Below are 23,138 nucleotides of genomic sequence, written 5' to 3' on the forward strand. Positions count from 1 at the left end.
GGAGGCGAGAAGAGGGGGTCAGATGCGTCAATATGCACTGCGCCGATTAAACAACAAAAACAAAATAAAACAAAAAAAACCCCGAAGAAACAAACGAAACCCCTGCGCGGTCAGGCTTGCTGTAACGCTCTGGTCATTCAATGCAAGGCGCAGGCACCGCCAAGCTCCCCGTTTCCCTCACACCAGGTCGCCACACGCAGCGCCGGGCCGGGCCGGGCCCCCACCGCGCCGCCCGCCGCCATTTCACAGCCAACAGGGAAGCGCTGCCCGTGACCCACGCGCGCCGGCGAGACTCGCCACGCGGCGCCCTCCCGCGCCCGCTCCCTTCGCTGCCTGCCCGCCAGACCCGGCTATTACCCCTTTCGCTCGGATATTGCGCTCCACGGCGCTTGGCGCAGCCCCCGCCGCGGCGCCGCCCGGCCTCTGACCCCTCACGAAATGGCGGCGGCGGCGGCGGGGCCGTTACCTGCTGCTGCTGCTGGCGCCGCCGCGCCGCGCCGGCCCGCGCCGCCCGCAGCACGAGCATCGCCATGGCCCCGGCCCCGGCCCCCAAAGTCACACCGCTCCCCGGCGCTTCCGGGCGCCGCCGCGCATGCGGGCGGAGCTGACACGGAGGGACGCATGGAACAGCGCAGGAGGTGAACCGGGTGCGGAGTTGGGAGGCGTATGGGAGCGCTTACAGCGCAGGGGGAACCTGTGTCCTCCAGCCCCCCAGCTGCCAGGGGGACACCAGGACTCATTAGTCTCTCACGCAAATGACCCAGACCGTGGTTTCTAAAGTAGAGAAGTAAGCTGGCCGTTGCCTGCACTCAGATCCTCAACACCCCCCTCTCTTTCCTTGGACCAAACCTTTTTTTTTTTTTTTTTTAAAATAACTGCATGCTTTCCTTCGGGAAGCTGAGATGTGTACTTTTTCCTCACTGTATCGCTATTGATGTCGTCTATAAAAGTGTTTCCAAGCAGCCCAAAGTAAATAATGCACAAGCCATTTTGTAAAGTAAAGCAAACAATGAGCCTAAATAATAGATAACTCTTTATTAAAGAATTAGTTTCAGGTGTTTGTGTAGAACAGTTTCTCTCACATTACACTTTAGAATATTGTTTTGCACAACAAAGTAACCTGTAATGAACATTAGCCTCTTTCCACTACAATTTTACAATCACAGGATGTACTTGTTTTCTCAATTACATACAACTGAGAATTTTTTTTTTCCCCTTGCAGTACATGCATATGTAAAAATACCTGGTCAGATAAATGCTATTTTCTGTTAAACAGCACCATCTCTCAAAGATTTTTTTCTGACGTTACCACATGAAAAAAGATTAAACTCAAAGTGTTGTTTTCTGCAGTTTTATCATCGGGAAATTCACATGACATAACTGAAAAACACCTCCATGGTCTTACGTTTTTTGACGAAGTTAATGGAGAGATCAGTACAGTCTTCAGCAAATGGAGGATCAATCCCCACACTGTATCCTGTTACCATGCAAGTAGAGTAAAAACATCCTTTAGATTAAGGGCTCTGGCAAACGCCCTCTGGCAAATATTACTGAGGGATCACACGTGGCTTTCGACCTGTCCCTCTGCCAGCGGTTACTGCTCACACAGCAGGGGCGGCGGCAGGGACACGGTGCGCACCTGCCCTGGAGCGCGCCCCATGTCTTAGAGTAAACCCATGGGCCTCGGCTGCTGGGAGAACATTTCAGCAACGAACCCACCACCACCACCAGGACTTGCTCTCGTAACGGAAAGAGGGTCGTTGCATTAAGCACGCAGAGAAATGATTTCTTTCAATAATACAGAGTTCAACAGAAGTATGTATGTTTAGTAGTGTGCAAGTATCAACATGTTAAATCATCTGGGAATCTTCAGAATGATGCACCATATCCTTTTTTAGTCATACAAATATTTCACTTAAACATTTAATTTTATATTTTGTTTATCATATAAATAGTATCTTTTTATTAAAAGGCTGCACTATAATGTTTTAGCCCTGAAAGACATGTTATAGCACCAATGCTATAACGTTATAGTCTACAGAAAGTTATTTACACTACAACTTGGGGCCCATTCTGACCAACAAAATGGCATATGAACTTCAACACTTGATACAAAGACTTTCCTTGTTCTCAGTCAGCCTCACAGTTTGCTTCCTTCTAGAACACCAAAAATCTTTAACCAAACATTAAGGGAGGGAGAAAAAAATCTCTCAAGGGAGATCAAGTGTTAAGATCTACTAGATTCCTCTGCATCTGCTAGATCAGGACAAAAAAAAAAAAATCACACAACATATCTGTTGTCTTTGCATACAGGAAGCTTTTCTCTTAGCTATTTTAGCTTTTCAGAACAGAAGAAATGGAGTAATTATACATTATCTAATTAACAAACCACTACCTACTGAACCAATTTCTCCCACATACTTTTCTGATTAAGAACTAAGTTACAGCTGAGTTTTAGAAGGACACAGTTATTACTACAGAAAAATTGAGAACTACTACAGAGAATCTTCAAGAATGAAATATAATGGGCCACCTCCAAAGGAAATATATGAAATCAAAAATACAAAATTAACACCCTAGGCACAGAAAATGAGATGCTAGTGCAGTGTACGAATAGAAGAAAACTGATAAAGTCTAAATTTTAAGTAGTATTTAATTATCATTTTAGTATTCCTTTCACTTTTCTTCATATTAAAGAAGATATATCTATGGATTCTATAATAATTTACAATGTCATTTTAAAGCTAAATACATACTGGCTATAGTGTACTGAATTTGCAATTAATTGATGTCTTGCTGAACCCAAACTAACAATTGTTTCACCCACACAAAATTAAAAGAGAATTTGCTCTCTTGGAAAGAGCAGTGGAAAAAAGCAGTTTCATTATCAGGCTTGATTAAAAAGCTGGAGACAACTAGTGCAGTTGCAGGGAAAAAACCTTGCAAGGCAAAGCAACGTATTTTTAAACAGAATTAGTGATATCTCATTAAAGTGCTTTGAAGTGGAAAGTACTTTTAAACAAATTTATTGAAACTAGATGGTTTAAACCAAGCATCTGGAGTTTTAAAGAACATTCAATGGTCAAAAGACTACAGCAGAAAGGCACCCTAATACTTAGTAAAACAAAAAACAGAGATTGGTCATATATATATGCATATACTTATACAAACATGAACAGCACCATTATCTTCTCTGAAGAAGCTCCATCCGAAAGGACATGCAAACCATTTATTTTTTGCTGCTTTTGATGGGGACATGTGATCCTTTCACACTGAGGTTCTCCAAAGAAACTTTGGGTCCTCTGGAACCTGCAATTGCTGTTCTTGTAAGCGCTTTCTCTCTGAAACAAACAAAAGTTAAAACCAAAACCATTGTGTGATATATACTTTTAATATGCATTTTGTTCACTACTTATGTGGAGGTCTAGTTATTTTAGGAAGTCTTAAATCTAGTTTACAACTTCAAAATTACATTTCTGTAGTAATGTTACCAGCATGATATAGAAGATATGAAACTTCAGCAACCTAGTTTTTTCCCCTCGAGTTATACTTGCTCTCATGTTTTTGAGAAGAAATGCAAGGAACACTGTTTACAGGCTTGGAATGGTAGCAATGGGGGGGGGAGGGGAAGAGAAAAAAGCACACAGTGAATTATCCGAGTTTCCCCAATTAAAAACAATTAATGAAAAGAGTTGGACCATTTCCCTCAACTTACACACTTGATGAGGAGACAGAGAAACAGCTCTGTTTCAAGGCTGAAGTTGAAGGTAAATCAGCCTCTGTAGTAAACCTCTAGGACTGAAGAGGTGCCAGAGGGAAAGTGCTTTGTGCAGTTTGCAGAAGAGGAGCCTTCACAGCATTCCCTCCCAAACATGAAACTGATAAAGGCATCACGACTTCCACTGAAACTTAGTCAACGTGAGGAGGGAAAAACCGAAGACTGATGGAAAACAGTCCATGCAGGGGAGCTCCTGCTTTTACAGATAAAATGCTCGTTCCTACACAGATCTCCCGATTTTCACATTTTATGAGGTCTTAATTGAGACCTGACCTAAAAAGAGTTGGAGTCAGAGACACACCCCCTACAAAAGTTATCTTGCCTTTTACCAAGAGAATAAGTTAACCTTGCCCTCCATGGGGATTTAATCTTAATGCAACTAACCCAGCTTAACGATGAGAGGGGAGAAGGACAAAAGTTAAAGTGTTTGTGTATAGTTGAGCTAAAGCACTGACATGCTTGTCTAGAAAACACTCTGGCGTTTTAGCTTATTAATTTATAATGTAATTTTCAAAGTCAAAATACTGAATTTCTTCAAAGTTTAGTTACCAAAACACTGCCTTATAGTTAGTGAGGTATCATCCAAAAAAGCAAAAGCTTACTATTTCTTCTCAGATTGCCAGTTAGCATTGTCTGTTCATAAAGTTAAAAAGATTGCTTCAGAATTGGCTTTCGTTCTGTTGCTAGCCTTCTCTTTTTCTGGTAGGAAATTTTTACCTTCTTGATCCATCTTCTTTGGGTACGTGATGAATACTTCTGTATTTTGGAGCTTCTATATTGCATCTAGTTCTAGATGGCTTGAACTTCATAATCTCCTTCTGCCACTCTTCATTAAAGGTCTGGGCCTCAGCTGAAAAACAGATGAAGTTATTTTCATTTTAAATACATGCAAACAAGACAGGAGAACTCACGTAATGAAAGTTAGTTTTGTTGAAACGGTGGTTTTAAACTTGTGGTCCATGTCTGATTATTTCTAGGGGTTCTGTAGAAGATAACCAAGAGGCCTATGGCTAGTAGGTTTAAATTTGGAAGACAAATCAAAAACTGAAAGTCATTGTTTTGTAAAAGTATATGAATGTTTATATATATATATATAATATAACTAGACATAAGCAGTATAGACATATAAACACACAGCAAATACAATTGTGCAAAAAGTTCATTTGAAGCCATAAAATATTATTTAAGTTATCTTCAAATACAAGCAGTTACCGTACAAGCAGAGCCACTTATATCATTACAACACAACGTTTTCAAGTCTAACTGGTATTTTATCATAAGTGTCCACTTTACATCAGAATCTTGAATATACAGAATCTTGATTTGCAGACTTAGCACTTTCCGCAAAAGAGTCCCTTTTAAGATCTCTCAAGCTGGAACGTCAAAATTGATATGTGAAGTACCAGTGTTAAACCAGAGTATTGCATATAAAGACATACTTTCATCCAAGTTGATGAATTCTTGGTTCAGTTCTTCATCACCAGTTTTGTTGTTCTTAGATTTTTTTATGACATGGGCACGATCATGAATATGATGACCAATAGCCATTTTTTCCAGTCCACTTTCAGAATCTTTGAGCGCTTTTCTTGTCTCCTTAACCTGTACAAAGAAGGGAAATAAGCATTCTTCCAACAGCAACAAAAAAACTATCAGTTTTTCTTCCCCCAAGTTTTTTGTTCTTACTTTTCAAATAAAATTAGGCTTTACCGGCTTTTCCAATTGTCCCATTTATTGCTTTAGCAGAAAATAGACTAGCAAAACACAGATCAAGTAATATCTTTCTGTCTGTCCACAGAAAGAAAATAAAAACACCAGCTAAAGTTGCTTAAGGAAGGTACATACTGGATATTAATTGTTGGGGAGGAAAAAAAAAAATCTGCCAGGCCTAGTCTAAATATACTACCTGCAGACAAGTCTTCAACATTCTCCTTGACAACAGGATGCATAATAGCTTATGCTAGCATTCTCAACATGAAGGGACAACTAATTACTAGGCTGTAATGTTGACTGGCTTGAAACCCTGGCGACCACTTATCACTGTGTTCATAGGTATATTATTAGAACCTTTTTGATAACTGAGTGCCTGCTTGAGCTTGAACATATCCCACAGCCAATCATGCTGCACGCCCTTTACTGTTTGCATATAGTCTTTCATGAACCTTGCTTCGGGGTTCAAATTCAAATTTCTTAGCAGAATTAGATGCAACAGCTGCAAGGAAGCCAATGAAAGGACAGAGTCACCTGAAGCATTATGTAAGCATTTAAAAGTACCCGAGTAAATGGGATGATTTGAAGTGATGTTGTGCATAAATAGACAACCTTCGGTATGTTTTAGACAGTTTTAAATGCACAGAAGTGGATTAATTATGGCAAATAGCAAGTCCCTGCACTGACACCTTGAAAATCAACTCAGTTGATCTGTTCAGGCGCTGAGATCAGAATCAACTCAGGCGCTCAGTTTTTCCCGTCTTCAATATGCATACAATTTATCTAAACATATACTTAGACATACACAAATTACAGGGAGGAAACCACCACTGTAACTTAAGAAGCATATCATACAGAGCAGTATTTTACAAACATATATTTTTCTAAATTACAGGAGTAACTGCCTCCAGTAAAGAGATCTGAAGACTGTGGTTTGGTATAGATTAACTTAGATTCTGACAATTACATGTCACCTTTCTCCTGTCTCTCAAGACTACTTACACCTCCTGGAGCTGTGCGTGTCTGAGCTGAAGCTTGGAAAACTTTTGGTGGTTCATCCCCTATTTTGGAATACGTCATCACAGAGGAGGAGCTGAATGTGTGTGCATCTGGATGGACAGACAGGTCATCCTACAAGCAACCAATGCATTTTTATTAATACAAGTTAAAACCTGTGGATAATAAGTATTTCTTACCTTTTAAGTCTATCTTAATGGAATTATCACTAAGAAAAGGAATGGCCCCCTGAGAAGTTAACCCTCAGTTCCGGTACCATAGGAAGTTCTATGCACACAAATCGATCCTTTCGTCTTCATTTATTCCTTCCCCCCTTTCTAATTCTTCCTCCCCGACTTCAGTGGGGACATGCCTGTCGGGAACAGGCCCTGGCATATGATATGCCCTCACTCTTATTCTAGCATTGTCTGGGCGCAGGTCTCACCATGCTAGGAAACCTGCCAACAAATTAAGAGTATAGTTAGTCAGCAATAAGCAACTGCTCAAACTTTTCTCCTGGCATGGTTTAGTTTACTAAAGAAGATGTAACCTATGAGATCAGTCATGCCATGTACAATATCTAATAAGGAGTGTAAGAAGTTCAGGTTTTTTTTAAGGCCACATTAATAAAGTAAATATTTTCAGCAATGCTGTCAACACATATGGATGCTGTATCTTCAAGCACTGTAGAAGAAACAGCATTGCAAATAAAACCAGAGGAAAAAGGACCGATTTCCACAGAACATGCAGATTCAAGAAGTCTATATACAGGGTGCCATTTAGGTGTTTGAGGGTTTGTTGTTTTTAAGATGTCAAGTAACACTTTAAGCTCCTCCTATACTTAAGGTATCAGCTCTGTCAACAGCCAGAGACCAGACAACTTAAAGCAGTTCCAACCCTAGAGAATCAAGCACATATTTAAAGTACTGTTGTTAGCAAATTATCAGTGACAGCACAGAGAAGTATAATCACAGTATTTGGGGGGTGGAGCATATTTTCTTACTATCTGCTCTAGGCCAGTAACCTCCCCCCCCCCCCGTTATATTTTAAACCACTGTCATTTTCCAATATGATTTTAAAACAAATTTCAAAAATTACTCACAAATTTTCTTTGCATCTCTAGCATACTGTTTCTCATATTTGACATCATTCTGTCCATTGCAAAAAAAGGTTCCCCAAAATCTGAATCCTGCTGAAAGACAGTCAAAAACGAAGATTAAGACGACTAAGTTCTAAAGGTGTTTTTTTAACATGCACTGTTTTGATGCAAACCAGAGCATTAACAAGGTTTTCACAGCCTGCAATGCATCTTTTTAATATAAAAACTGAAAGCAAGCAGGGAGAACCTGACTGTTAAGATGCAGATGTTGGAAGAGAGGGAAGTGTGAGATTTTTCATACTCAAACGTCAGAATAAGCACATATTGCAGATAGTTCGCAAGAACTGTTTTCATGTACTCTCTAACCTAATTAGCTTGTCAGTTCCTGTCACAGTCAAAAGTATCATATGACTCTCCACACCTTACAGACCTATGGAAGATCAAGCCAACTTTATTATGCAAATCCCTTAACACAGGCGGCCTGCCATAATAAGCATGAAGCGGTTGGTCAGGAAAGAATCAGAACAAAATGCTAGGGAAGACTTCTGATGTGCTCAGTGAAGTTCTGCAGACACTGCTCTCAAGTCATTGCTGAAAAGGATCTTGTTAGGCATAGCTCTGGATTCCATGTGGAGCAGGAGGATGGAGATGAAATACTCCAGAAGCAATTTAAACAGAAACAGTGTATTTTAACCACACCTCTTAAATAGAGTAAAAACTGAAATTCACTATCTTATACTTTCCTATACAAAATCTTCACTGCAAGTGCTCTTCAAAAACCAAACTCAGGATTGCACTTCTGAAAGGAATTTAGTTAGGGACAAACAGAACAAAATGACTCACCTGTCCTACCACCATATGAAAACAAAAATCACATCTATAGCAAGGAACATGCAAGTTACAGAATGGATGTGCAAAGCCATAAAAAACCCCCATGTGATCCTAGCACTGGTTAGAAATGACATGTACTTTGGGATTCGCACTTAGATACTCTTTGTGCCTGAATCCTCTCATTAAGTATGGAACATCACTTCCTCATTTTGATCCTCTGAATCACATGCAAGTTGAGCAATCAAACTGTCTGAATATTCTCACCATAACACAATACCTCTTTATACGAGAAGGAACGTCTCCATGAAAGGAGAACAACCTAACCAACACACAGAAAAAATGAGTTTTTCTCGCTGGCTTAGCTATTGTTTTGAGATGACCTGGAAGAAAGAATGACACATAAGCTAATAGGTTACTGCCCAGATTGGAGCAAAACCAGGTTATGTCCTTATGTCCTCTTCTGGTAGAGAAATAACAAGAAAAGGTTTCCAAGACCATCCTGCTCCATCAAATGGATTCAAAAACATCTGGTATAAAATTTGCACAGTTTAGCTGTTAAGCTGCAAACAATCAGTCTCAGCTTCTAGGCTGAGGCTGATTTTTAAGCTCATACACAGGGCAAGTTCCTTGCCTGGTGTAGCTTTTTAATATTAGCATGGACAGGCCTCTATTTCAGCTGCCTCCAAAGGAGGCCATTCTCAGAATCCCACTGTAGACGCATCTCACAAGAAATTAGCTGTTCCTTTGCAAAAGATGTCTGGTGCACATCACTCAAATAACACAGATGTGGAGAATCAGAGAACAACAGCTTGTGATTCTAATAGCAGCTTAATTATTTGATCCTGTAGCTGTACCCAACAAAACAGTCACTATTTTTTACATGAAAGCAGAAGACCCGCTGTTGCACAGAGGATGTTAAGACAGGCTTACATGCACAGGGTTTTATTAGCAGGGTCTGTAGCTGATGGCATACATCAACTCCAATGATGAAAGCTACTACGGCGGGGTGAGAAAGCTCTCCCAACAGCAAGCTGGGACAACAGCAGAGTGCCACGTGAGCACCCTCACTGGGCTCTCTTCCAGCACAGCAGGTTTTGCCATGCCTTTCCTCTAGTACCATGAATTGCCATCAGGACCCACCCAAACCCCGCCAGGCCATTCAGTTGCTGACATCCTCAGCGCTGCCTGCAGTATGCTAGTGAGGTGCAAATGCTGCATGCTGGCTGTTAAGCTTCTAGGCACTGTCAATTCCAGCAACACACAAATCCAACATTCCTCAAACTACTGGAAATGTAAATAATCAGATGTATATTAATTCATTTAATAGCTATATATGTAAGAGATTAAGTAGTCATATATGCAAGAGATTAAATGGAAAACCTGCAGTTTAAGCACAAAGGTAAGTAAAATCCATGTATACAAAATCTTCAATGACGTTTCTTGAGTAGCAAGACGTTGAAACTGCTTTGAAGGTCTGTTTAACCCTTTAGGCAGTTGTTATGGACATTCTAGTGAATCAGATCACTGCAAGTATCAGTAACTCCAGAAGATTGCCTTCTGCTGTTAGACATCTGGACATGGTACCTACGTTCTGTTGGATATCACAGACACAAACATGCTCCAGATCGGCGGTATCTGCTCTACGGCTGCATTCAATCCCTGAACACACTTTATTTCATTCACTGGGAGTCAGCTCTGACATCAAGGACAAAAACAGACACAAAAGCAAGCTGCTAAATAGTAACTTTTTCAAATCTGGTATCAGAGTGCTTAGTCTACCACACCATTTCCATTAAGAAAGAAAGAGGCATTCTAGAATTATGCTGTTCAATGTCTCTAAACACCAACCACAGCAATTTGCAAGCACACAAAGCTAGCCTTTATCCACGTTTTAGCTATGCAGATAGTATGCATGCATTAGCAAGAGCTACACAGATTATTTCTCCTGGGATACTAACCATACTACCAAAGCCTGCAAAGGGCATGAGGGAGCAGCTTACTGCCTGGAAAAAAAAAGGATCAGCTTCTTTTAGTTATTGTTCATATTATGAGGCACAGCAGAAATATCTATTGCATTTTTATATACAGCAGGTGATATTAAGTATTTCTGATCACCTTGGTAATTTATAGTGCGCTATGACCATATAATATGCAGCAGTCTCTGGGTATAAGGAGATAAAATATTTTAAAACTAGAAAGCAATAACTCTACCACATTTAATAAGTCATAGTCACACGTATGTACTAGAAGCACTTAAAGCTAAAAGTTGAGAACTGTTTGTATACCATAACAACCTTTACACTGAAATTAAAATAAGGCACAGTACTTCAGATGACACATGCTCCTCTAAAAACCACTTGATTCTATTCACACAATAGAACCCATCACTGAAAGCTGATTAAAAAAAAAAAAATCAATATTCCCCTTAAGTTTATGTAACTGAATTTCAAGAGGCTGATGTAAATTTTAGAGCTAAAAAAGGGATGCAACTGATCTGTTCACAAGCACTTTATGTATTACAAGACCATCAATGTAAAATTAGCAATATAAACATATTTCTCTAAAATATCCATAGATCCTCTTGCAATAAACAAAATTGAAACTGCTGACAAGTCAGACTTAAAGGTCACCGCAAAGAAGTTCTAAGTAAATCTATCATCATATATAGAACCATCTGAAGACTAATAAATCCCCCATGAGCAAGTTATATTCTTCTGTAGATGTATAAATAGATGTAGCTATAAACACCAGCAAATACAGTTCCTGTTTGACCAACACATATTGAATATCGCTATATGACAGGGCAGTGAAGTGCTAGAAAACAAACCAACGGTTCCAGGAAACTAAGCTGAGAGAGTTTTATAAAAGGCTACCTAAACAAAGACTGTTTAAACAGAAGTACCAAACTCTTTATAATGATTGCAAGTGCAAAAGTAAGGAATTATCCAATTGCAGAGTATCTTTATGAACTCTCAGACTGTAGTTCTGTCTAGTATGTGGTGGCAGAAAAGACTATAATCCTATCAGGTACAAAAGGACATCCTGGGAAATTTAGAGCTATTAGTCACAGTAACGCTTAAGTATTCTTTATTTTACAAGATATTGAAAGCTGTTAAATATTTACCTATTTCATATGACAATCAGATGTCCTATTGACCAAGCTTCTGTTCAAGTTCCACCATGGTCTCCAAAAGCACAGTAAGAGTTAACTTTTTTTATACTAACACAAGGAATCTTTCTCAGGGATGGAAACTTAATGTCATATAAGTTTTTCAAAAATATTGCATTTAAACTTCCAAAAGCTTTAATTTCTCCAACCCACCTATGCATATTGAGCTGTAATAACAGATTATCTCACTTGCAAAGCAAGTTTACCTATGCTATAATTTAAATATCAAATTTCAACAGGTTAATCATATGAGTACATTTAACAAAGTGTATCAGATACAGTAATAAAGATATAATTAGATTTTTATGTAAGAAAACATGGATATCAAGTTTGCTTGCATCATTTCCGGAAGAAAAACAGCAAAAGCAATTCAGGACTACTATAAAGCTCAAATAATCAGTACTGAAGTTTTCTGTGACATCTGGACAGCTCTTAGGTGAAACATGAGGAATTTTAAAAGATACTCAAAAGATCTTAGCAAGTGTGGAATTCTTTTGTACTCACCAAAAGAACACTGTGCTCTTGCACCTTTAACTCATTTATATAACCACGGATAAAGCTTTCTGTGCCTCACATTTATGTCTCACTGCCAAAATATCCTAAAACATTAGGGTAGGTTTTGACATGTTCTTTTTCTAAAGAAAAAGAAAAGTCTCATCCATTTTTAAGTAACTACTGAAGCAAGGCTTAAGAACCTGCTTCAACAGAGGAAAGATTATGCCTTAATTAGATCCAGCTACACCTATATTTGAAACTAACTGGCAACACGTGAGCACAGAGGAAAGAATCTGACAGTTACCCTTTTGACCTGTAGGTGACAGCCTGCTTCAGCTATGCTTATTAAGCTCTAAATATCTAAGTTTGAATAACAACAACAACAAAATCTGGCCAAGTTCCACAGCCCTCTGTAAGCTCTTTTGTCCTGGAACTCAAACAGTAATGAATGACACCTGACTTAAAAAACAAAGTAGAAGAGGGTTCAAGTGCAAAACATTTAGCTGGGATGGGGGTGGGGGGGGGGAAGGTGGTTAGGGATACAGGACTCAAACAACTTCAGATGTATATCATTTCTAAATCAGGTAAGGTTTAGCTAGAGAAACATAAGCTATAATTGTCATTGCACGGTCAGACAGTTGAAAATGTGCTTTCTGTAAAAGACTGTTGCCAACTTCCTTCTCAGTTTTAAGTGGGTGTTTACAAGAATGTTAGGCTTCGTATCAGTTTACATAATCATCTTTAATTCTTACAGCCATACATCTACAGGAAATATTTTAAGAATTGTAAAAATTATAGAATGTGAAGCCGTTACACAAAATAAAGAAACTGAAAGAGTTTAACATTATCTGTAAAGATACTGTCTAGGTAACTGAAACACAGGTTTGGCTTTTTACATACAAGAGTGAAAATTTAGTGTTAATAATTTACCAGTACATTATTCGGACTCGTAACAATTAATTACGCAAACTTAAATCCACACTATTCTAAGTCAACATAAAGTAACTACCCTCACTTCAAAACAAAGAGAATACAAAAGCAAATGGAACCACAGAAACCACGCCTTTTCCTGCAGACTCTCTCAACACAATTTGCAGAGCTCTACACCTTCTGGTAAAGGTACACTACACCTGGTACCTAAGACTATCTTTTGTGGATTTGCTACAACAAAAAAGATGGATTTACAAGTGCTTAAAATCAGTTGGCAACATTTGTGAACTCATTGTTATAGGTAAGGCTTAAGCAATCATATATTTTAACATAATCAAGAAACTAGACACAAGATATTAAAGGGCAGAGTGAAGGTATAAATATACGCTAAGGTACTTTTAAGTACAGATAGCATAAAAAGGAAATAAACATTCAAGAGAAGGCTGTGTCTTTGGACATTTTTAATGCCTACCTGCAATAGAAACATTGAATACATAGGATTTATTAAAATAAACATTTAGTAAATAGAAATATTTACTAGCACACAGATTTATTGTGTTATAGTTCTAACAAATAAGTTTGCCAAAGTTAATGCTTAAATATTTGATATTTGGCTATTACAGAATCAAAAGAGGTATTATTCACATTTTATTCAGAACGATAAAAATAATCTGACCAAGGTTGCAGGCCTGCTTTTCCACTGGACCGAAACGCAAATGTGAAGCTAAGTGTATTACCAGCAAGTACAAGCTCCATGTAACAATCCTAGAGATTAAGAAGGAAAAAAAAAAAAAAAAACCAACCACAAAAAAAACTTACTCTACGATTTCCTCTCAGAGCAACCTGAGAATCATGGTGTGTTCTTCGATCTACCGTTCTCTCCCTACCATCTGTTAGACTGAGAAACGGCTCTCGCCCGAAAGGATCAGAAAAGCTTCTCATCATCTGCCGCATGTATTCATGATGCGTGGCAAAAGGATCACTGAAAAAGAGACATTCCAGATAGAAAGTTAGTGCATGTTATTCCAAGCTACGTAAAACAGCTATGAAATAATTTAAAACTGATTTTTTAAAATTCATTTCATATGGCTCTCTATTCACATTCTTTAATAGAACACAATCAGGAAGTCATTTTTACCCTCAGTGACCCTCCCACTCCTTTCAATTTGCTTCCCATCTCTCAAGTTAGTTGGCTATTTTAGTTCTTTGTCCTCTCACCTCTCCTCATTACTCTCTCATGCTCTCAGGCATCCCTATTTCTTTCTCCTCTTTCCCCATCTCTTGAGAAGTCTTCCACCGCTCACAACCACCTTCACTCCAGGCTACAGATTGGGAATCTGCCAGGAATTTAATCCTCCCCTGTATTTTAATTTTTAATTCCTTTTACCTGTAGCCCCTGAAACGAAGAGAATCACTTTTTTCCCCCCCTTGCTTTTGTCTTTTGGAGGTTAGTGGGGAGGGGGGGCCTACTCACTGAACTTATCCTGTCTTGCTAGAGGTTTTTTTCACAACTTATTTTCCTAGCTGGTTCTATCCTACTTTTCACTCTCTTCACTCCACATGCTTGAAAATTTGTACCATCCACTAATTCAAGTCAGCTTTCTCTCCTTTATTTTATGACCCACTATTGCATCTTCGCTTTCTCTTTCTTATACCTTCCCAAATTATGTTCTTTCATCCCTCTTCTCTGCTTCGGAAGACAAATTCTTATCATCTTGCTTTCCTTGTTAGCCTTCATCTCTTCTCTCCTTCTTCTAAACAACCTTTGTCTCCAAACAGCCATAGAACCCCACCAATAATTCCTAAGCTTGACTTGCAAGCAAAACATTGCTCTCCGTTATTAATCACTTCTTTGCATTCTCTAATTTGGCAAAGAACTAGAGTTCAAACTGAGGCCAGAAGAGGAATAAAATACAATGTCAGAAGCACAGTATACGCTCAGTACTGCTGCCTATGGTCCAGGAAAGGCTACAAATTATTACTTTATACAAAAAAAAATGCTCAATTTCCTCTCTTCATCTCCCTTTTAATTTTTGCCTTTGCTACTCCACTGAAAACCATTTTAGTAACGTTAACAGTCATTTCCTAAGTATGTTTACTCAGTCTTAATAGCACCTCATCTTCCTTTCTACCCGTTTCCTGGCATTCCCCAGACACCTCACTCCTCTAGGCCACTGCAACCTTTCCCATGACATAACTTCTGCCTCCATATAAGAAAAGCTTCAGGTTGCTCCTCTGACTTCTTCAGTACACAATCATCTTCTGAAAGTCTCCTGAACAGCTTGCTTGATCCCCTCGCCCCATCTCCAGTCCCATGGAAACTATGTCTCATACTGCGTAGCCACTCTGACCTCTTCTCCTTGTACTGTCTCTTCTTGTGCCAGAAGCTGTTATTTCCCTTCACTAAAGTTACATTTGTAACACTGGATTAATTCTCAAATGAAATCTTTAACCCAACAATATCCCTTTAAGCTATGCACATACTTAAGTCATTCCAATGTAGACAGACTATTACAGCATAGAATATTTTTTTCCACTGTCGTGAGCAGACCCTGTCTACCCTACTCACATGACCGCTAGCTTTAACTTCAATCCAAATGTGATAAGCAACTCGCAGAGCAAGCGTCCCCTTGTTTTTCACAGGATGAAGAACAGATGCAAAAATCCCTGCAGAAGCCAAGATGAGGGAAGCACAGAAGCACTACCAAAGTGTACACACATCTCCACAAAATTTCTTCTGACACCGCAAACTTCCGATAAGTTTAGTTATCAAGATACAAATAAATGGTATTCCATCAATAACTCAGGCATAACAAAGCTTTACCGTAGCGCCTTCTAGTTCAAAAGAAGTAGGATATCCAGTCAAAATAGTCTATAACATGGCATGAGCAAAACAGGATTCCATACTTTTAATTTAATTTAAATAAAGAAGATACGCAGACTAAATTCAGCCAAACATGCTGTAATACAGCCCATCTTGCATAAAACAACCTTAAATAACTTGGGAAGGGTTTTATTTTTTATTTTTTAAAGACCAAACATACTGTAAGTCTGAACTTGTTTTTTTTAAGAAAACAAATATATATACACACACTACTGTAACTTCATAATGTGTTTATCCCATTACCTACGAACGAAGATAATCAGAGAATTAAAAAATAAAGGTGATACTTTCTGAAATTTTCTTTTTTTTTGCCTTATTTCTATTTCTCTGGCAACTTCTGTTGGCCATTCACCTTCCACCACAAGTATCTGATACGCTCATACTTGCATTTAAAGCTATGGGTTTTGTTTTTTCTGGAAGGGCCTTGAAACAATGTAGAAGCACAGCTTCTTAGCATTCAAAATGGGGAAATAAGATACCTGCTATGGAGTGACGATCCAGGAATAAAAGAAAAGTCTCCCAATTCCCTGAAACGTCTCAAGTTTAAGGACATTATAGGGAGCCTATTTTACATATCTATGTAAAAAGATATTAATGTTGTCAAGCCTACAAAGAAATACTACAGTTTCTGCATGTTCTTGAGCAAGACAAAAACAGCAATGGAAAATCAACAGCGTATCTGTTTGGTAGATAAGGTGCCAAAGGCATTAGACCTACCATCTTGATGTCTCTGACAACAAAACAAAATTACAGAAGTTAGGACTATGCCACACTCATTTTGATTTAATATGTGTTTATATTTTTGTCTTTTTTATATCCCCAAGACCTGAAGTCCTTCATTTGAGTCACAGATTTTATAGGACAGCAACAGATGGAGAGCATCCTAACTTAATTACCACTCATCACATCTGAATTCAAAGTCTGACTTTTTTTTTTAGAGTAAAGAAAGATTTTTAGAAGAGACTGACATATGACTTCTACACACTTGGCACTACTACACCATAAAACCGACTGAGAAAAAGAAAGAACGTTGTATAAGGGTTTAAGCACACTGATTTAGCATCCTTAACACATTAAGCATCATAAATTATTTCCAAAATTAAGTTCTGAATGGAAACATCAACCATTTGTACATGTGTTGTTTTGTCATTTACAGTAACAAAACTTGCACTCTTGTCTAACAGATAGCTATATGACCTTCACTTGACATTCATGTGTTTGAAAGGGATCAATAAAGGAAGCCAAAGGTTCAGCCTCCAAGTCTGTTAAGGTATAAAACAAATACATCTACACAGAAAAGACGACACTAAAAATGAAAAGCCAGATGCTATCACAGATGAAAGCAAGGAGCTTCACTGGGACACATCTCAGTTGGTGAGTTGGTTCTTGTACGATTCAAGTTCAGCTTCCAAAGTTTAAGGCTCTCTGTTCCAGCTGAAACCAATTATGGTATCTGAGTAGAGTAACAAAATATGATTGCTGCTCCTTACTTCATTGTACATTCCCATTCAGTTGAAAACCATTATGTAGAACAATAAATTCAGTTTATTATTTCTGAAAACTGTACTTCATATTATTTAACTTCCTAATTAAAAAAAAAAAATCTATGCAGGCCCAAAGCTGCAGAATCACATTGAATATTACACCTGGAGCAATAAAAGAAGAGTTGTGCAATGGTAAATCAAAAACATAGGACAACTGCACTTGGCAGAGGAGATTCAACTTCTGCACCTGTCTAAGCTATTAAGGAGGAAACTCAGCTGGGCCTTGGAAGCATGCTGGCTGACTGACTAGAGCTTCCCCAGGACAGCTGCTCAGAGACAGAGACATTTCTTTTAACCCATGCACTATTTCCAGTTCAGCCATCAAAACCTCTCCTTGTGAGGTGACAGAAGCCTATTATATACTCTTTTGGAAGCTAATCTTAGCCTTATCTGAAGTAGTAAGCTCGTTTCCTTAACTATATGTAAAACAGATATGCAAGGACAGTGCCAAGAGAACAAATCTCAGCCTCCCTCCTCTGTTTCACACATGGTTGCACGCACGCACACACTCCCCCCCACTATCTGCTGCAATCTCTTTCTCTCCAATTTTAAACTGTATCAGTGGCTACACCAAAAATGAACAACAGCAGAGCAATTGATACTTTAGAGGATCATGAAAGCATATTTTGAGCATGCAAGTTACTATAAATTAGACAACTTCCACTTTTATTTTCATTTCACTTCATGTAAGGAATATGTGCATTGAAGTTTTCTGCAGTGTATCCTGAGTACAGCTAAGGAGTTGTTAAAACAGCACACATGCACCTAGCAACCAAATGTACTAATCAAATTCTGAACAGCTTTAAAAGCTATCCCACTGCTAAGAGTGTGCTTCTGCAACTGAGGAGTAGATTCTGCTTTAAGAGGTGCAAATGCAATCTCAGCTAGAATATCCTGTAACTAGGAGATACACAGCCAACAAATCCACATCACAAGCCCTGATGCGTTATCCTTCCTTGTCCACCCACTGGTATTATCCTTAGCTTGTAATTAAGCACCTCGTGGTAAGCTCCACATCTTAAAAAAATTATAATCACCAGGCTCCTCTGAGTTCTCAGATCCCATTCTTGGGCCTGCTGCAGTTTACAGCTTCTGACAAGAGATGTAAATTTGTGGTCAAACCAGATGCTTTAACTTTTTGGGCTTTCCCAGCACCCCAGCGGAGGACCTGCGTGACACATTATCTAAACCTACCCTCCAAAAGCAAACAGAGATTCCCACAGGAAATTAAACTAACTCTATAGTCTGAATATACAGACATACTCTAACCAAAGCACTACCACTGCACCCTTGGTATAGAAATAAAAAACACTTCTGCTTAACTGAAGTGTCAACATGTTCTGGAAGTAAGTTCTAGAAAACCAAACGGTTTGCCTTAAATAACATAGGTGATCTCTCACACAAACATTTGCAAAGCTTTAATGCTAGAAGAACACCCACTGCTGTATTTAGTACAGGTATCCACAGCAGGAGCTCAGAAACAGCCTCCTGGGAAAAAAAAAAAAAAAACACAAAACCTAGAACATCCAGAGTCCTTTTTTTTTTTTTTATTTTTAAGAAGCTGAAAAAGAGAACACCACAGAAGTCAAGAAACTCAAACCAATGGAGACAACAATTTCTTCTCAGCGCATATCACTGTAAAATAGTTACAGAGCTCTTCACTACAACACGAGACAGGGAAAATTAAAAGCATTCCCGAGAAGTAAGGGAGTAAAAGATACAACTTTGGTATTTAAGGCCACTGCTAACAACCTTAACCCCTATATAATTTCAAGTGACCCCCTCAGCGTGCTCACTCGTTCCGTGCAAGCGGGCAGCCCGGCTGTGAGTTGCGCGGGTATTCGGTTTTGCCCCCGTCCCCAGAGCTACGCCGAGACCCGCTCCCTCCGCGCAGCGCGCAGGAACCCCAACGGCTTTCCCAAGCCGGCTGCGGCGGGGCGCGAAGCACAACGGCCCCCTCAGGGCTCCGGCAGGCGAAGCCCCGCGGCGCCAACCGCCCAGCTCGGGCAGCCCCTCGGGCCCGGCGGACCCCTCTGCCTTCTCCCCAGCCCAACCCAGCCCGGGGGACCGGCGGACGCGGCCGGGCCCCTCACCGGAAGAAGGGATCCTCCTCGAAGCAGCGCCCCAAACCCCCGAACATGATGGCGGCAGCGTCAGCTCCTCACCGGCCGGTGCCCCGCGCGCTGTGGGGGCAAACAACCCCGCGCGCCGCTCCCGCCCTCCCCCCCCCTCCCTCCACGTGAGGCCGCGCCTGCGCTGCCACTGGCCGCCGCGGGGCGTGACGACACAGGCGGGGGCGGGCCGCGGAGGGGCTGCGGTTGCCGTGGCAACCGACGCTACCGCGCGGCCCGGTTCCAGAAGGTTCTGGCGGCGGCGGGGTCGGTCCCCTCCGCTTCGCTCGTTACCGGCCGCCGAGGCAGCCCCGGGGCCCGGCGGCCGCTGCCCGGCCGTGAGGGGAAGCGGGCTCCTCGCCGAGCCCCGCCGGCGTCCGATTTGCTCGGCGCCAGCGTGAGCCCTGCGAAGGCCTCACCTTCCGGATTAAAATTTCTGCGTTTTAGGGGTAGGATTTAGCGCTTGGTGAAGTGAAGCGGTTGAAAGGGACGTTAGAGATGCTGTCTGGCCGCAGCCAGGATTTCTGTTGCCTTGGCTGCGAGACTGCCCCTCGGATTTTAAATACTTCTTGTACGCTGAGGCAGGTACAGTTTAAAAGCAGCCATCTGTCAAGGCATGTGGCGCGTTAAATATCTGAAAATAACTGCCCCTTTATTTTTACAAGCACAGCAGTTAAGGTGACGACAACAGAAACGCGGTCGACGAACTGCTGTGAGGAATCAACCGCTTCTGCTTTAAATAACACGGGGTGATTGGCCTGCACGCATATATGCGGTGCATATAGACCTATACAGAGTGTTTTATATACCTATATACAGCGTTTTCAGGTGTTAAAACGAGTAGTGAAGGCGGGTGTCCTGACAGGACTTAGGGCACGCTGACCCGCCTTCCTGGCAAGGATATGGGTGGGCGGGAGGGGGGCACCGCTGGCCGAGGAAACGGGCGGTGTGGTTCAAGTGCTCTGAGAAAACAGTTTAATTTTTTCCACTAGGTGGCAGTAAAATAAAGTCGCTGTATTCTTTGCGGCGGGCTCTGCCCCCGTTTGCAAGGCGTTTGGAAACCGGACGTTTGTCTGAGTAACGGGCTTCGATGGAGAGCGTTTGCCACAGGGAAAAAAGGGATACTCTGGTAAAAAGCATCAGCAGCTTGCATTGAAAAAAAAATCTATTCCAGTAATGTATAGCATAAAGAAAAACTGAGGAGTAAGACGCGCTTGTCAGGGATGTTTGACAGTAGTTGCTGTTCTGACTGCGCGTGGCTATTGCAGGCGGTTTATGGATCAGGATTACCTTTCGCTCCACACCTCCTAAGGACTCGCAAGACATATCGTATTTCTCAGGCTTTAGAGCAGTTTCTTTCTGAAGTCCTGACCAGCAGTTCATGCTGTATTGCTTAACTGTATGAGCTCTGAGAGTGAAAACGGTTAGGGTTACTGTTTAAACTGAAAAAAAAGTTCTTTGTCTTCTGTGCAGGAAGAGTCAGTTCAAATGACTCCTGTAAAGGAGAAACCCCTCAGTAAAACCTGGCATTGGCCACGGTCAAAGGAAGGTTTCAGTAAACGAACGGAGCAAATATTATCCACGCTTACTAAAGATTGGGGGGGGAAGGGGTCTTTGTGGGTGCGCATATAAAAACTATGATCATAGATAAACTTATTTCTGAAGGAGAATAGTGTGAAAGAATCAGATGTATGGGGATCTAACCTTCATTCTCCCTAAGATGGGAGAATTTTGGAGAATATATATATATATGTGTCTGGAAAAATTCTTCTGGATGCCAAAGTTGTTTCAGAGCTGGGCTGTTAAGCTATCTTGCATCTTCTATTGAGAGACAAGTGAAGGCTCTTTCCTCCCTCCTCCCATCTCTTTCAGTGCTCCAGATTTTAGGGGAGGGAGAGAAAATGTGCCCTGGATAACCAGGTGGGATTAGAGAGCATCTGAGTATTTATATGGCAATCATGAAGGTAGATCCTTGTGGGATCTACGTATCTCTCCTCCAGCAAGGAGCATGGGTAGGCGCTGCAGTTCCACTAAGATCCATCATGCTGCAGAAGCAGCTCTGCTAGTATTTGGCCCAAAGTGGAAAACCGACATAAAAGATGAATGAACTGAGCCTGCAATATTTTTGAAAAATATCTGTAATCAGGTGAGCATTGATTTTCCTGTCTACTGATGTACACTTCTCTTTAGATCCTAGCAAGTGGTGATATTGTAGCCTTAAGACGCGCTCCAAGTTTGAACGGTTGTTACAGTGAAAATGTGTATACTGACTGACTGGTGGGCAGGGAAGCATGACAGAAAAAGGCTTACACATTGATTATCCAGGGAAGTCTGTGAACTGTTTGTACATTTCTGATGAAAGATTAGCAAATAAAACAAATCAGGCTGTAGTCATGGAAGTGAACTTTGGTGCTTTGAGGCTTTTTATAACAAAATCTTGTGCCAGTTATGATATTATCAAAGAACTTTTTTATTGCTCAGAGTCAGAATTCAACCTTTGTTTCAAATTGCACAGAAGAATATTACAAAGATTGTAGTAATGTTATCCTTCACACTCTAGTTAGTCTTTAAATCCATGGATTTTAAAGCTGCTCTAAAGCTAGATTGTACTAGAAATGCAATATACTATAACTTTACCAAAGTGGCTAGGTTTGTGGACCGTGCTCATTTATTAGTTACATGTCATTATACTGTGATTATTATGCAGATGCCCTGGACTGGTTTGGTTTTGCTATTGTTTGTTACAGTTCATTAATATACATGGCATGGTATGCTAGAATATATAGGTATTACTTGCTACAACCCAGCAAGGTGAGTTTTCTTTAACATAATTAGCATGCTGAATACAAAATCTTGCAAATTCTTATCCTCCTGGTGCTTCGTCTTCTCAGCATGTTTGTTTCAGTGTGGTTAACTTGGTTTGCAGTCTTCTGCCAAAAGCTAGCTAAACAGGTATTTTTACAGTGTTCATTTACAGGTTCTGAACACAGACAAAAGTTACAAAATATAAACAGGTTTAGTTTCGTGCAGTTTAGCCTTTGTATGAATTCTCTACGTAAAAAGATACCCATTACCTCTTCTGTACTACTGTAAAAGGGAAATGTAGAGCCTTCCAGCAGTGATTCAGTGTATATGAGATAATCTACAGTTTGCTGTTTAATTTTATGTCAACTCAGACTCTGAAAGATGAAATTTCTTTCCAAGTCAGAGAAGATCTAGAGATGGATTACTGTGCAGATAGAGTACTGTGCAGATAACTAAGCAATATGAGTTCTAGTTATTGTTAATTTTTTGGCTGCTAGTGAGAAGATGGGCCCTGTTAGAAGTGAGCTCATTATGAGAGGCTCACTAACATGATAAAGTCGGTACTCTATTTGTACAGAGTGATATCTCTAATTGCTCAGGCCTTTTTATGGTTTGTGTCTGCTTGAGTTAGATTTCTTTTGTGTAGATAAAAAGGCTTCTGTAAGAAATCACCTCAGTGCTACGGTACTGTCAGTCTGGAGGGCATCTCCAATGAGATTAATGATGTCTGCCTTAATATAAGAAAACTTTGCATAAATGAGATTATGGTTTCTGCTGAAACCTGCCAAC

General features: G+C 40.3%; 2 protein-coding genes across 7 annotated transcripts in view; both read right to left on the reverse strand.

The window, feature by feature from the left end:
- GFM1 (G elongation factor mitochondrial 1) overlaps positions 1–1,033 on the reverse strand; it is a 27,436-nt gene extending 26,403 nt beyond the window's left edge. The window contains exon 1 of one of the 2 annotated variants that reach the window (XM_068954949.1): positions 467–1,033. In XM_068954949.1, the coding sequence (XP_068811050.1) occupies positions 467–532 (66 nt within the window). In that variant the 5' untranslated portion in view covers positions 533–1,033. Of the gene's footprint in view, positions 1–357 lie in introns of both variants that reach the window. The other variant, XM_068954950.1, reaches the window with a different exon arrangement.
- MLF1 (myeloid leukemia factor 1) lies at positions 1,021–19,690 on the reverse strand. Of its 5 annotated transcripts, none has more exons than XM_068954952.1 (8): positions 19,527–19,661; positions 13,825–13,987; positions 10,370–10,414; positions 7,584–7,670; positions 6,488–6,616; positions 5,218–5,377; positions 4,496–4,628; positions 1,021–3,341 (listed from the first exon to the last, which is right to left on the reverse strand). In XM_068954952.1, exons 1-8 carry the CDS (start codon positions 19,571–19,573, stop codon positions 3,230–3,232), a joined length of 876 nt encoding a protein of 291 aa, XP_068811053.1. In that variant the 5' UTR covers positions 19,574–19,661; the 3' UTR covers positions 1,021–3,229. The 5 variants fall into 5 exon arrangements, with proteins under 5 accessions (XP_068811053.1, XP_068811052.1, XP_068811055.1 ...); XM_068954951.1 differs by having other exon boundaries at positions 7,584–7,673; XM_068954954.1 differs by lacking the exon at positions 10,370–10,414 and having other exon boundaries at positions 7,584–7,673; positions 19,527–19,682.
- Positions 19,691–23,138: the final 3,448 nt, after the last annotated feature.

The sequence above is a fragment of the Struthio camelus genome, chromosome 9, assembly GCF_040807025.1.
Source record: "Struthio camelus isolate bStrCam1 chromosome 9, bStrCam1.hap1, whole genome shotgun sequence".
NCBI lineage: Eukaryota > Metazoa > Chordata > Aves > Struthioniformes > Struthionidae > Struthio > Struthio camelus.

Bases quoted from the DNA above. Each gene is read 5' to 3' on its own strand.
- MLF1 (XM_068954951.1), bottom strand. From the start codon at position 19,573: ATGTTCGGGGGTTTGGGGCGCTGCTTCGAGGAGGATCCCTTCTTCCG. The intron at 13,988-19,526 runs GTGAGGGGCCCG...TCTCTTTTTCAG, and splicing joins GAGGAGGATCCCTTCTTCCG to TGATCCTTTTGCCACGCATC. The intron at 4,629-5,217 runs GTATGTCTTTAT...TCTGTTTTTCAG, and splicing joins ATTCATCAACTTGGATGAAA to CTGAGGCCCAGACCTTTAAT.